The following is a 15,475-nucleotide window of genomic DNA, read 5'->3' as shown; positions in this document are numbered from 1 at the left end:
TGAACAGGAGAGGCGAGAGGACCGACCCCTGAGGAACTCCACAAACGAGAGTCCTAGGGGTCGACCTCTGCCCCCCTGCCAACACCGACTGCGAGCGTCCCAGGAGATAGGAGGAGAACCACTGAAGAACTGTGCCTCCCACTCCCAATCCCCTGAGACGCCGCAGCAGGATACCATGGTCGATGGTATCGAAAGCCGCCGAGAGGTCTAATAGGACAAGGACAGAGGAATGTCCTCTGTCCCGAGCCCTCCAGAGATCATTCACCAGAGCGACCAATGCCATCTCCGTGCTGTACCCGGGCCTGAAACCCGATTGGAACGGGTCTAGATAATCTGCTTCATCCAGAACCAGGGGGAGCTGATGCGCCACCACACTCTCAACAACCTTCGCAAGAAAGCGAAGGTTGGAGACCGGAGCATTATCTTCTCAAAACCTTCAGGTGTTCTTAACTGCTTAACTTGCAGTACACTTATCTGTAAGAACACTACATACTTGAAACTGAATACCAATGGATTTATGTGGAGTAAATATACTAAATAATTATTCGTCTGTGTTTCCTTTTGTCTTTTTATATATATATATATATTTTAAAAATAGTGACTTCGAGTACTTTCTAAAGCAGAAAGCTATGAATCAAATAAATAAATAATGCTTTGTATTATAGAATAACACAGCTGTACAAAACATCACAGGTATAAATGGGCATTATCTGAGCAGTTTGCAAACTTCTTTAAACTGGTCACATTCTGAAGTCAAGCTACAAACCAGCATGGCATTATATGCATATGTTTTGATAGAGCATTGCAAATTCAAAGCTCTTGTTCTTATCCTTTATTTGTTGGCTTTAGAACCTAAAAAAACATATCCTTTTGATAGCAGAGCTATCAAATAATTTAAATAACTAGAGTGCTTAGCATTAGTATTTACTTAACGTATGTTTCAAACTAGCAATCCTCAAATCACAATTAGTTTCCAATCTATTTCTCAAAAAATGTCATGCCAGATTCATTCAATCATTTTATGTTGCTTTCGGCTTAATTTTTATTAATTTCTATGCAATTGGCAGTTATATATAGTAACAAATATCTGATAAATAGCAATAGTCATACATATGGACTAGAAGACCACTAGTTCTCTGGCATCAAACTTACATGTTAAATTTGAAGGATCAAAAGGATCAAACGAAAAGGAAAGAATGTTTTCCGCATAACTTTTCTTCCACAATTTGGTGCCAGTATCAGCGTTCCATAACACAATATAATTGGGAGGATGAACGGCAAGGAGCAAGTCTCGAGATGCATCCTGATTCCATAACCACTGCATGTCTATCAAAAAGGCAGATTTATCAATCCTTAAATTTTAAAAAAACTTTCTCAGATTTTAAAGTAAATCGTATCAATAAATTTTATTTCTCTCTCCCACAGCCAAGACAACGCCCTCAAACTACATGGCGAAATACATTCATAGAAGACTTAAGGACTCTAAACATCACATGGGAAGACACTGAAGTACTCACCAAAGAGCGAAAATGCTAGAGATCCTGGCTGCCTGATATAGCCATAGCAACAGCACTTAAGACTTATACACCATTTTGCAGGGGTGTCAAACTCAATTTCATTGAGGGCCGCATCAGCATTGTGGTTGCCCTCAGGGGGTCGGGTGGGTATGGCCAGGGTGGGCGTGGCCTGCTGGGTGGGCATGGCTAGAGTGCGTATGGCCTGCTGGGTGGGCGTGGCCAGCTCTACATCGTTTGCATCAAGGGTGCCTATGGGGGCCTGGGCAGGAGTGGGACAGATCTGAGGGTCTCTGGCAGAAGGAGGGTCTCTGGGCCAGGGCCAAGGCAGTGGGGGCCGTTCCCTCACTGTTTCCAGGATGGCTTCGCGGGCCACATGAAACCACTTCGTGGGCCGGATCCGGCCCCCGGGCCTTCTGTTTGACATGTCTGCTTTATAGCACTCTCTAAGCAGTGTACAGTCAGCATATTGCCCCCAACAATCTGGGTCCTCATTCTACCGACCTCGGAAGGATAGAAGGCTGAATCAACCTTGAGCTGGTTAGAGTCAAACTACCACACTGCAGGCAGCCGGCAGGCAGCAGAAGTTGCCTGCAGTACTGCATTCTAACCACTACGCCACTACGGCTCATATTACCTAGCATGGGAGGATCTAATACTAATGCTAATGCTATCTTTAATATTTTTATAAATATCTCAAGGCAGCCAACGTACCTGATAATCTTTATTTCTCCTGGTTTCCCCACAGCAACAACCCTGTGAGGTAAATAGGGCTGAGAGAATGACTGGCCCAAAGACACCAACCTGGCTTTCGTGCTTAAGGCGGGGCTAGAATTCAGTGATCTGTTTTTTAGCCTGATGCCTTAAACGCTAGACCAAACTAGGGAATCTATAGTTCACCATTTCTATTAATAAAGCAAAGTTTCACTTAAATAAAAAATATAATGAATTCTTTAACATCACTGATTACAATACACGATAAACATTATTTTTATTCTTTGAATAAGCCTTGTAATGACAAGTCCGCCAAACCATCTTTGCAATGTTGCCAGCATCGTTTATACGCAAACCCCCAAATTTGCAGAGCTCTACAATATTTTGCTAATACGCCTTGATGATACATATTGCACAAAGATAATTCCAAATATTCCAGGCAGCAATGTAAAAGGTTCTGTGCCATATTGGAGACATATGAAGTGAGGTCCCTTGGCAGTTCTGTCTTTGGGTAACTATTATCCAATATCTTTATTAATGACAAAGGGAATGGAGTAGAAGGAGCACCTATCAATTTTGCAGATGATAGCCAAATAGGGAGTCTGGCTAATATTTCAGAAGACAAAAATTACATTATGAACCGAAGCCAAACATTGGACCAAATCAAGTAAGTTTGAATGGTCAAATGTGATCATAGCAAGGTCTTCCTCATGAATAGGACAAATCAAGTACATACTGTAGGTACAGGAATGATTAGACTTGGTGGTACTTAGTGAGAAGGATTTCAAAATGCTAGTAATTACCAGCTGAAAAAGCTACAATCATCCATTTCAAACTTTAGCCTTCTCACTCTAGTCTACAGTTAGAACTACCACTTAGTATTCGTCCTTAGTTATTAAGATTCCATTTCCTATACATTTCCATTTTGTTTCTCTGTGTCATTTTCATTAGGATAGTTCTGCCTCTGGTTTCAGGAATTCATTTTTCATTCTCTGCCAGGTGTAGTCTTCAACTTGTTTATCAACTCCTGCCTGATTTTTTTAAAAATCTGTCTTCCTCAAACTATAGATAATTGGAAGAAAACACCTTTATATGTCATTAAATGCAGTGTGCATGTGTGCGCGCACGTGTGTGTGTGTGCATGTGAGGGGGGAATAGAGAGCAACAGTATAATGAACCCTAGTTTAAAAACCTGACATCCAATATCTCAGTATGTTATATTTAAGTTATGAATTGTAACCATCTCATTTCCGTTTTATCATAGGGAAAAATCAAGATCAATTTCAAAATGCAATTACAGCATCTTATGCAATGTCATTAAAGGAAAAAATTCCTGGGTCATTCTAGGCCATTAAAAGTTTCTTAACAAGCAAATTATCAATTATTCATGAAGCTCATCTTGAAATTTTCATTTCACCCAGATGCTGTGAATTTTACTTCAGGAATAAAACACATTTATAACTGTGAAGCTAATGAGGAATGGGGATAGCACTGAAAGCAGCAGGAGAAGCACAGTTTGCAGTAAGAAAAAACTGTCACAAGAGAGCTGACAAATATTAGAGGGCATTAACGTGAAAAATGTACCTTTAAAGAAAAAAGGTACAATCCAATTATTTATTTTTATTTAAGTTGCTATCAACCTCTGCTTTACAAGAGAATTCCAATATATCATCTTTTACCTAAAGACATATAAGCTGAGTAGTTGTTAATCAGTTGATTAAAAACATCTAAAGTCATGATTATTACTAGCAACTCACTTCAAAAGATCTGGCTGAAAATAAATATCTTCATTCTATTCCTGAGTGTAGAAGAAAGATTTAGCTTAGAAAATATTCCATAACTTCTCTTGGATACTAGACAATGATGCTTTGGTATCTTTATGAGAAGTGTTAGATACAAAAATGCAGCTATTTTCCACATGTTCTGTTGCTAACCTAGAGTTCCATCTAATCACTGTTTTCAATAATTAATCTTACTAATTCAATAATGAAGTGGCTGAATCTACATTTGGGAATAACAAATATACCGTAGTTTCCGGTGTATAAGACTACTTTTTAACCCATGAAAATCTTCTCAAAACTCAGGGGTTGTCTTATACGCTGGGTGCTGAAAATTTATGGACAGGGCTGGCTGGAAAACCTGGAGCGGATCTCCCATTTAGTCTGCGCAGGGAAAGCAGGACCAATTGGAGAAGAAGCTGCAGTCTGTGATTTTTTACAGGCTGGGGTCTGGGCGTCTTTTCTTCTAAAGCTGAAGACCAGCTGTAGTATATCCCAACTTGAAAGGCAGGTGGGGAAGGCAGCAGCCAGAACAGCGGCTTAGCTCTAAGGACACATTTGACTCAGGAACTGGGCGGGCTGGCTGGAAAACCTGGAGCGGATCTCCCATTTGGTCTTTTTTTTCTCCGAAGACTCAGGGTGGCTTACAATTTAAAGCACAAATCAATGTGCTTAGCAATAGCCTTCATTCTGTGTATATGCCTGTTTATTAGGGCTTTCACACCCCCCCCCCAAGCAGCATTATTACAAAGTCAGCTTATTGCCCCCAACAATCTGGGTCCTCATTTTACCTACCTTGGAAGTATGGAAAGCTGAGTCAACCTTGAGCCTGGTGGGATGCGAACCTGCACTAATTGCAGGCAGCTTGTGTTACTTAAGGCTCTGCGCAGGGAAAGCTTTAGAGTGAATTAGGAAAAGTGAAAAAGTGAATTAGGAAAATAGGGAATGGTTGCTGGAATCAGGGGCTGCCACAAAGAAGAGGGAGTCAAGCTATTCTCCAAAGCACCTGAAAGCAGGACAAGAAGTAATGGATGGAAACTAATCAAGGAGAGAAGCAACCTAGAACTAAGGAGAAACTTCCTGACAGTTAGAACAATTAACCAGTGGAACAACCTGCCTCCAGAAGTGGTGAATGCTCCAACACTGGAAGTTTTTAAGAAGAGCCTGGCCAGCCATTTGTCTGAAATGGTATAGGGTTTCCTGCCTGAGCAGGAAGTTGGACTAGATGACCTCCAAGATCCCTTCCAACTTCTTCTTCTTCTTCTTCTTCTTCTTCTTCTTCTTCTTCTTCTTCTTCTTCTTCTTCTTCTTCTTCTTCTTCTTCTTCTTATTATTATTATTATTATTATTATTATTATTATTATTATAGTTTAATCCACTTGCACTGTTTTATGTTTACATGTTTGATGACAAACAGCCTTATGTTCTTAAGTGACAGTTTTCTTACTAAGCACCTGCATGTCATAAGCATTTGAATTAAAATTACCATATTAAAATCAAATCTGATGTTTTTAAATTTTTATTTGGTGTGCGTTGGAAGAGGGGTAGTCTTATACGGCGAGTATAGCCCAAACCCTATAATTTAACAGGAAATGTAGGGGGTCGTCTTATACGCCCAGTCGTCTTATACGCCGGAAAATACGGTAATAAAAAATGAAGTAATGTTTTAAATGTATCAATTACATTTCAGATTACTTGAATCTTCCTTCATACATCATGTATTTTTAGAATAGCCCAATCAAGAGGCAAGCCAGCATATGAAATCATCATTAAATGAAGATTACCATAATTGTAAGCATGCATGCATTTTAATTTATATTCCACCCTTTATTCATCAGTCAATGGCATCTATAGTATTTCATCTCTCAATTTTCCACCACAAATTATAGCCATATAAGGTACATTTGACTGGGGGGGAATTAACTAATGAGCTTCTGGGTCTGATGGTAGATTAACAGATGTATCTCAGTATTCCTAGTCCAGCACCTTAATCACTAAACTGTAACTCTTTTTTTTTTTACAAATGACTCATCAGATCCAGTTCCCATTCTTTCAAGACTCAAATTATCTAAGCAACCCTATAAGGTATACCAGACTAAGAAATAAATATCAGAATGTAAGGCACACAAGGGTTGGTTATTGATGTCAATCTCCACACACTACTTATAAAATCAAATATTCACCTTAGTATTCAGGTAATTCACTGTTATCTCAAAACTAAGCAGCCTTATGGAAACAGTAACGTTTAGCTTGCCCAAAACAATGTGACATTACTTGCCATATAAATAAGACTAAAGCTCATTATAATCTCCTCACAATTTTATGTCTCTTTCCTTAAAGTGGAGAACACTGGGTCATTTAACTTATTTACTAAAATATATTCCAAAGGCAATAAATCCTAGATAGCTTACCCATGTTATATTGTCCAGAATTTGAATTATTTAAGACCATAACAGGTTATGAGGACAGAGCTAAGAGTGATATTAGAAGAAGAGGAAGATTAAGTGTAGAGGTAATAGGTTTAAAATTCACTCATAACCTTGATCCTAATCGACTTATTATGCAAGCATAACAATTTCCTCTTAGAAAATAGCATTTTGTCTACATACATTTTCAGTAGGTTTAATAATTTCAAAATTATAAATTATACAAGTATAATTTCAGAAGTTAATCCTGTTTATTTCAGCAGGTATTACTTCCAGATAAGAGTGTTCAAGATTGCAAATTGAGGATAATTATCTTCCCACTATATTTTATATAAAGTTTTAAAAACCTTTTACAATATGAAATAAAGCACAAAAAGTATGATAAGTGAGTAGTCTTAAATTTTTTTAAAAAGATTCTAGAACAAAAATTAAACATTAAAAATAGAGGTCTCATACCAAGTATATCTCCTACACTAGAAAGAACTTGCATATGAACATTTTTGATGAAAATGAGTGTTTAAAAATCAACTAGTATTATATTATATATATTATATATTATGTTATATTTTTCTAACTAGTACAATTATTTATTACTGGATTATGATGCAATATGGAAAATTTCTTACCTTGAATTGGTTTTGTATGCTCTTGGATTTCACAGCGAGCAGTTCCTGTAGCTACATCCCAAACAATTATCTTTCCACTGGCATCAGCAGTAGCCAGACGTAAAACATAAGGTGATCCAATATTGTGATGGTAGTTTTCCTTAGCCCATTTAACCTTAAGATAGGTAAGTGAAGTTAGTAGTCATTTAAAACACTTAAAAGCATTAAATAGTTTTTGGATCTCAGATAGTGAAGTTCTTTAGAAATTGAAACAGACTGATTTATGGCATTTATAAATTTATAATGCAGAAAATATAATATACTGAAAAATAAAACAAATTTAATATAAAAAATATTGCTTTCTTAAAATATCAGCAAGCCACAAATCTGATCTATATCAGACCCCCAACTCAGAAGATCGATGCCTGCTGAAACTGAAATTTATATAATTTATATAATTTTTTCTCTTTGTCAAATAGTCCACAAAGGATTAGGTATATTGTAAAACTACATGTTTATCTGTTGGAAAACAGAAATCTAAAGAAAGGAAATAAAGTATCTTGTATGAATGGAATGGCTGACTAGAATCAAGAATACTCCTCTAAAGAAGTCAGACTGCAAAATACAATTTATTAAAAGTCACTTGTTAAAGAGTGCAAGGCAAGTGTGGTTAAAACATCATACATCATTTTTATGAAGAATCTTGCTGGTATAACAACAAGCATTCTAATGATTCTTTTCAATGTACCTTGACTACAGTAGCCTTGTGCTTTTCCAAAACCTGTAAAGTCTGAGCTGTTTTGGAGTCAATCACCAGAATGAGGGAATGGCATCCATATGCAATGAGTCCTTGCCAGCCCCTACATAAATAGTAATTGTAATATTAAATATACAAAAAATCATTTTGCTGAATTTTCATGTTGCTAAAATGATAGAAAAGACAAAGAAAAATGTACTTGTTATTATGCACCAGAAATAAATTTCTTGTGTATCCAATGAAGAATATTGTACAGTATTGTAATTAGTTCTTGGATAACTCTTAATGTGTTTCAGTTTACATTTTTTCCAGTCTCAGAAAATATCTTGATAAAATAACTGGAAAAGGATATTAGCCATAGTTTTTACTTATCAACATTCTTCTTATGCCACTTACTTCATGGTAATTGAACAGAATCTTCCTTTTCCACCACCTTACTATGTACTTTAACCAAAGGTTATCATTTTCTCCAAATTTCATAACTGGTCTCATCAAACATAATCCCAACTATTTTAGAGACCCCAAATCAGTTCTTGCCATATCCTATCCAAAAATTTCCTTCCCTATTTCACTTTTAATTTCAGGACCTACAAACTGAAAGCTACAGTTGTTCTTATAAAGTCATGTTTATTTTTAAGGTATCTTCTGGAGCAAATGCAGGCTTATACACGAAACAAACTAAAAAAATGACTATAAAATATACATATGTGCATATGTAATAAAGCTGTTCATCAATATTAAGAATGGACCTATATGATAACAATGTAATTGTTTTGAATTGAGATGTTTAGTTTTTTCTTTTGTTCTTATCCTTTGTTAATATGCAGTACTCAAAGTTTGGATTTGGGATAACATACAATATTGGAAATAAATAAGTAAATATCGTGCATTATCATTATCAAATGCCATGCATCATCCTCATTACCATTATCATTTTCATTACACTAGTTTTCACCAAGAATTTCAAGCCCACCTCATGGCCTTCATTATTAGACAGTGATATAAATATGATGCCAAAATAAAATGAAATCTTCAGTTTCCACCCCCAAAAAATTCTACCAGAAAATAATTATACATAATACTGAAAATAACAAAACTTTGGTGAGAGGCAATATTATCCTCCCTTAGATTTTGATCTCTCAGCTGCCATTCCACACTTCTCTTGTTTTCACCCCAACTTAAGACATATGATGCTTTTTCTTTTTTTCCTAAATATGGAAAGCTTCTACAGGACTAATGTACACGTCTATGGTGTTTCCCAGTCTTCCCATATTGTAGCGCAGAACATTGTGCTGTGCTGTTTAAGCACATGTCTCACATGAAACCTTCAAATAGGCCGCGCAAGTTGTGATGGGGGCCTCCCGATACTCCCATGTAACACCTCTACTCCGCGAGCTGCATTGGCTTCCGGTTGCCCTTCGGGTGAGATTCAAGGTGCTGGTTATCACCTATAAAGCCCTAAATGGCGAGAGTCCGGGATATCTGGGGGAACACCTGCTGCCAGCATCAAACTCCCTTCGTCCAGTGCGCTCACACAGGGAGGGTCTTCTCAGGGTGCCGCCGGTAAGATTGCCGGCGGATAACACCCAGGGGGAGGGCCTTCTCTGTGGGTGCGCCTGTCCTCTGGAACCAGCTGCCCGTGGAGCTTAGGAACTTCGGTCATTCCGCCGGGACCTGAAGACCTGGCTCTTTGAGCTCTCCGGCCCAGGCTGAGAATTTTTAACTGAGGTTTTTAGTTAAGGGATAATTTAATCTGTTTTAATTCTTTTTTAACTTTTGTATTTTGTACTGTTTGATTTTAAATACCCTGTAAACCGCCCTGAGTCCTTCGGGAAAGGGCGGTATATAAATTTAATAAAATTAAATTAAATTAAAATTAAATTATGAAATCATTCAGGTGGCTTCCCTCCTTTTAGCATTAAAAAAGTCGCCCTCACACAGTAACCATAATACTCAACCTCTTGGTCCCATATTTTTTTCAACACCTCATGCCTCCACTATATTACAGGTACAATAATTTCTAAACGCAGGGAGATCCTTGCAAGTAGATCCCACTAAGCTTTATAGAACTTCTACGATGATAACGATAACTCACAATCTGCCTTTTAACTCTCCAAAGCATGATCTTCTCCCCAGAGCGGCTCACATGCATATCTAAAATTACTGTCCCCCCCGAGGTCCCCTATTTTTTCTACTTACCAGTCTGCCGCCCCTCTATTCTGGGGGTTAAGTGCCCCAGTGAGGGTCCGAGCCGACAGTTTGATGTTTACCATGTAAGGCTGCATGGCCGAGAAGAAAACAAAAGGACGAGCGAACTAAAACGGCCGACGAGTGAAACCCAGGAAACACTCTCCTCGGTTGGAGCGCCACTAATCCTTCTCCCTAATTGGTCCGACTTGTCCTCCAGGCTCCAGAACTTTGGTTCCGCCGACGCTTACAAAAACGAAACGAAACGAAACGAAACCAGCGAGAGGTAGTCGGGGCGCTTGAATCGATTCTTTTGCGCATGCTCAGCAAAAGAGCTAGCCCAAGGCTTCAGCTCGTGTTTCTCCGATTTCTGTTCGTGGGTTGAGCTTGTGCGGTCAAAGGATAAACTTTGCTTTCCGTTATTCAAGGGGAAAAAGAAAGGAATACATGATTTGCAACACTTGTACGATTAAGATTGCTGTTGTCTCTGTGTTGGGAGAATCCAGACAGGCAAACTCGGGCTGAAATCATATGCACGAATTAGAATAAATCCCATTGAACCGATTTTAAAGTTAATTACAAGAACTGTGTTGTTAATTCTTTACCTGAGAGAAAAGCAGTGAATTTGCTAGCTATTTTACTAATCCAAACTAATAAACACAAATTGTCTGCAACAAGTTTATATAAATAGATGCATTTATTGGATTTCAGCTTTTTTTTTCCTCTCAAAGGAGAAATACTACGTTATTTGAAAGTCACATTTTCCCCCGAAAAGGAGTGTAGTTATCTACCAACTGAAAGTTCTGGGTCTGATGGAATTCTTAATATAACAAGTGGTTATTTCTCTGCTGTTCAATGTGTTTTATTTGCTGTGGTTTCATATTTTTGTATGTATGCATACTATGTATACTATTTTGTATGCATGTATGCATACTATAGGGACGCAGTGGCTCAGTGGGTTAGGATGCTGAGCTTGTCAATCAGAAGGTTGGCAGTTTGGCCGGTTGAATCCCGAGTGCCACGTAACAGAGTGAGTGCCTGTTACTTGTCCCAGCTTCTGTCAACCTAGCAGTTCGAAAGCACGTAAAAATGCAAGTAGAAAAATAGGGACCACTATGGTGGGAAGGTAACAGCGTTCTGTGTGCCTTTGGTGTCTAGTCATGCCGGCCACATGACCACGGAAACGTCCTCAGACAAGCACTGGCTCTTTGGCTTTGCAATGGAGATGAGCACCGGCCCCTAGAGTTGGAAACGACTAGCACGCATGTGCGGGGGAACCTTTACCTTTATGCATACTATGCATACTATTACATTTTAACACATATTTTACAAAAGAAAGTATGAAATAAATAAGTATAATGTAGCAGGAGGAAAAAAGCACAGACTCCAAGAATTTCCCTGACAGTGAAAAGAGAGAGGTCTTCACATTAAGACTATTATGCAAATGGCTGAAAATTTAAGCCCCTGAAATGATTGCTTGCTGAAGCAAATGTTGACAAAAAAGCTTGTAAATTCCCAATAGCTTCAAAGGCCGCTTGAGATACTGGAGGTTATCTATGTTGCCAAGACAGATTTTGCAAAGCATGAAAACAAAAATGTTGGTGTGGGCTAAATGATATTCATCTTTTTTAAACAGAAAAGATGTGTCAAAAATCTGTTCTTCCATAAGAAGGATATGCAACTTGCAGCCTCAAGACCACACACAATTCATTTTCACATCTTAATATCCTTGATTATGCCATCCAACCTTGATGATATATTTTAATGTCATGAAAATTGTCATGAGAACAATATTAATGGTACTTTTTATATTAAAATGAATGCTTTTATTAGTTGAAAATGTCTTTTTTAAAAGAATTTAATGTCATGAACATTTCTGTATGGTATGCTTAAGATGCACAGTTCAGCTCACTGTTGAATATTATTATCTTTACTCTGAACTGACACCTTTTTACATATTTACCATTTTTCTGTAATCGTCATTGAAGGATTGTATGATTATCCACAGTGGTCTGTCAGCTGCCATTATTATCACTTCTCAGCCTTTAGACCAGGGGTGTCAAACTGCCAGCCTGTGGGCCATTTTATCATACCGAAGCCACACCTACCCCATTGCTGGCAATGCAAAAAGTCACGATATGTCACGATACGGCATGTGACTTGGCGAGTTTGACACCCATGCTTTAGACCAGACATGTCAAACACAAGGCCCGGGGGCCAGATCTGGCCCGCAAAGTGGTTTCATGTGGCCCACGAAGCCATCCTGGAAACAGTGAGGGAATGGCCCCCACTGCCTTGGCCCTGGCCCAGAGACCTTCCTTCTGCCAGAGACCCTCAGATCTGTCCCACTCCTGCCCAGGCCCCCATAGGCACCCTTGATGCGAACATTGTAGAGCTGGCCATGCCCACCCAGTAGGCCATACGTACTCTAGCCACGCCCACCCAGTAGGCCACGCCCACCCAGGCCATACCCACCCTGCCCCCCCGAGGGCAACCGCAATGCTGATGCGGCCCTCAATGAAATTGAGTTTGACACCCCTGCTTTAAACTAAGATCAAGTATAGTGTGAATGTAGCTGCTATTATTAATTTTGTGTTTGATAGAAAAAAATAAGAAACATATACAGTATAAACTGTAAAAAAAATCTGCTTAGTCTCTGCCAGCATTTTTGTAACTTCAGGTTTGTTTGATTTGAAAGCAAATTCAAAACTAACATTAGGTCCTCTCTTCCTAATAGGAAAAGGCTGGTTTGAACTTTGATTGAAATTATGAAAAGATCAGACAGATGAGAAGTATAGTAACTTTATGGAAGAAGTCTCCTGCTTCTGTGTAATTCTTAGCACTCTATGGCCAGTGGTTTGAAAAATTAGTGGAAAGCCAGAGTCTGGTCTTCTGTGTATGGCCTTGTTTTAATAAACTGTTTACAGAGGTGACTGGTCTGTTTTATTGAGCATCAACAGACTAGTGTAAAAGAAGGTGACAGCAATTTTGTAAAATTTAGACATTTGGGAAATAATACTGCACTGCTGTAATTGGCAGATTTAATCCTTTAGATGAAAAGAAACAAACACATTTTCAAAATGCAGTTTGGGGAAAAAATATAGGATTATTCTGTTTCCTAGACAACATGTTATTGTCTAGAGATACACAGCCCTTTGTGTTGACTTTGTTACATAAGCTTCTGAAAAGTGTTATAGGCAGTATGCACCTAGACATTTGTTTTGTGCAAGGTGATTTTCTTCTTTTAACACAGGTATACAACCATAGCAATGAAAGGCAATTCAAAAAGAAAGTAATCCAGCAATCATTTAAAGTTACAATGGACCTCCCTGGGGTACTTATGTCCTGGATTCAAAGTTCTCATGTGACCAGCTCACATGGCCATATGACTGCACTTTGGATGCTCAGCAAATAAGCCATTTTCAGCGTCTCACAGTCACATAACCATATTTTATTATGTTACTGAAAACCAGCATTTACTTCCAGCTTTTGTCAAAATTGCACCCATAGAGCGACATTGGTTTAACAACAATCACTGCTGCAAAAATGATTGTAAAATCAGGTTGGTGGGTGACCTGATTTATGGCCATCACAAGCTACAACCATGATGGGCAGGCTCTGTTGCAGTTGTAAGTCAAGGACTACCTATACACCAATTCCATGTGTCATTAATAAACTGATAGTCACATGCATGGGAATTTGCATGTTGTGGCAAGAGATTTTCACTTTGTTGCACAATTCTACAGTTAATTCTTCCTTAATTCAGTCCAGATATACAAAAAATTTTCTGGATCACGTTAAAAAGGTCAGAACCCCCTGTAAAGCCACATAGTTCAGGTTCACCATAGTATCACTGCAGAACCGACAAAATGTCTTATGTTCATTTCTTATTCTTAAGTTAAATTCAGAAAAGTTGCAGATACAGTTACCATCAAGTATTCAGAACCATGACAAAGAAAGGAAGTAGCACAAGGTGGAAGTGCTGGATTTCCTGCTAAAAACTCCTGGAAATAAGGAGGTTACAAATATAACAAATTAAAAAATGGCTCATATCCATTTCTGGAAAAAGGTAATCTCTAACAATAATTAAATAGTCACTAAAATTCTTGTATCGTTTTTAAAGTTACATTTTCAAAAAAAGAATCGCCTTGTATAAATTGAGCCACTTTATCATTAGTCCAGCCCTAACAATATATTAAAGTGAATTATGTGCAAATAAATTAGTTGGTAATTTTTTATTTCCTTGCAAGAATTTATAACCTTATGGTGCAACTTCCAATTTGTCTATTTTCTTTATCTTTCAGGAATCAATCATATGTTTGGAATCCCATTAACAAAATAAAACTGACCTTCAATTGTGGTAGGGTTTCCCCGCCCCCCCAACATGAGAAGTGATTTATGATATTGCTAATAGCATGCCATGTAGTAATAGCAGCATTTAACATGAGAATGACTACAAAATTGATCACAGGAGTGAAAAAATAATTTGTAGTTGTTTCTGGTAGATGGCTTAAAGCCATGTTTATTGCCTAGTAAAAAAAAAGTGTTTCCAGCACAATTTCCAACACAGTGCAAGAGCTAGCTTAAAGTAGGCCAGCTAAAACAAATCCTTCTTTACTTTGAATCCTACGCTCCCCTAACAATAACAAGGCAAAATGGAAGTTCTCTTCCAAAAAGCCAATATTTTCATGTATATAAGACCCACATAAGACCTGAGGATGGCCTCATGAAATGAAGGAAAGCCTTCCATGATATAGTATAAGAAGGTTCCTTCTGAAGAGAACAAGCAGCCCAGAAACCTAGGATGAATGATCATGAATGGCAGCTATCAACAGTCGTAGAAAAGGAATTATGCCTGCAACAGTGTACAGTAGCTAATTAGGATGGATAAATTGCCTGCAATAAAATGAAGCACTGCAAACAGATTACATACTTGCCAAAATTGGCAAAAAATATCTCTTTTGACATGGATGAAATTAAGAGTAGATTTATTTACTTATTTATTTATGAAAATTTATATGGCCAATCAATTCACTCACGATGACTCTGGGACGATTACAGAAATAAAAACCTAATACAAAATCTAATAATCTCCACCCTCCCAATAGTCAAAAGAGATACTTGATGGGCTGCATATTATTCTGGGTTCTCCAGGCCCATTGGCAAAATCATGTCTTCAAGGCCTTTTAAAACAGTATCAAGATGGGGACCAATCTTATTTCCACAGGGATGATGTTCCACAGGAAGGGAGCTACTACAAGGAAGGCCCTACTTCTTGATCCCAACAGATGGATCTCCTTAGAGGGATTCTGTAACATCCCTTGCTTCTCTGCACAAGGGGGGAGGTAGATGTAACTGGGAAGACAGTCCTTCAGATAACCTGGCACACCTCCAAGTGGGTGGATGGATGGAAAAACTGAAAAATATCATGTGCTCAAGTCCTTGCCAAAAGATGAATGTGCTGCAAGCAGGTTATGGAAATGAGCTTAGAAAT

At 38.2% G+C, this 15,475-nt stretch overlaps 1 protein-coding gene across 2 annotated transcripts in view; it reads right to left on the bottom strand.

Annotated features, from left to right (window-relative positions):
* Positions 1–10,123, bottom strand: part of WDR11 (WD repeat domain 11) — a 60,080-nt gene extending 49,957 nt beyond the window's left edge. For both annotated transcript variants that reach the window (XM_083364514.1, XM_083364515.1), the window contains exons 1-4: positions 9,994–10,123; positions 7,786–7,897; positions 7,059–7,212; positions 1,153–1,326 (exon numbers count right to left, since the gene is read on the bottom strand). In XM_083364514.1, coding sequence (XP_083220640.1) covers positions 1,153–1,326; positions 7,059–7,212; positions 7,786–7,897; positions 9,994–10,079 — 526 coding nt within the window. In that variant the 5' untranslated portion in view covers positions 10,080–10,123. The remainder of the gene's footprint in view (positions 1–1,152; positions 1,327–7,058; positions 7,213–7,785; positions 7,898–9,993) is intronic.
* Positions 10,124–15,475: the final 5,352 nt, after the last annotated feature.

Source organism: Vipera ursinii (assembly GCF_947247035.1).
Source record: "Vipera ursinii genome assembly, chromosome: 5".
In the NCBI taxonomy this organism is placed as follows: domain Eukaryota; kingdom Metazoa; phylum Chordata; class Lepidosauria; order Squamata; family Viperidae; genus Vipera; species Vipera ursinii.
The sequence above is the reverse complement of the archived record's forward strand: the minus strand, read 5'-3'. Positions and strand labels throughout refer to the sequence as shown.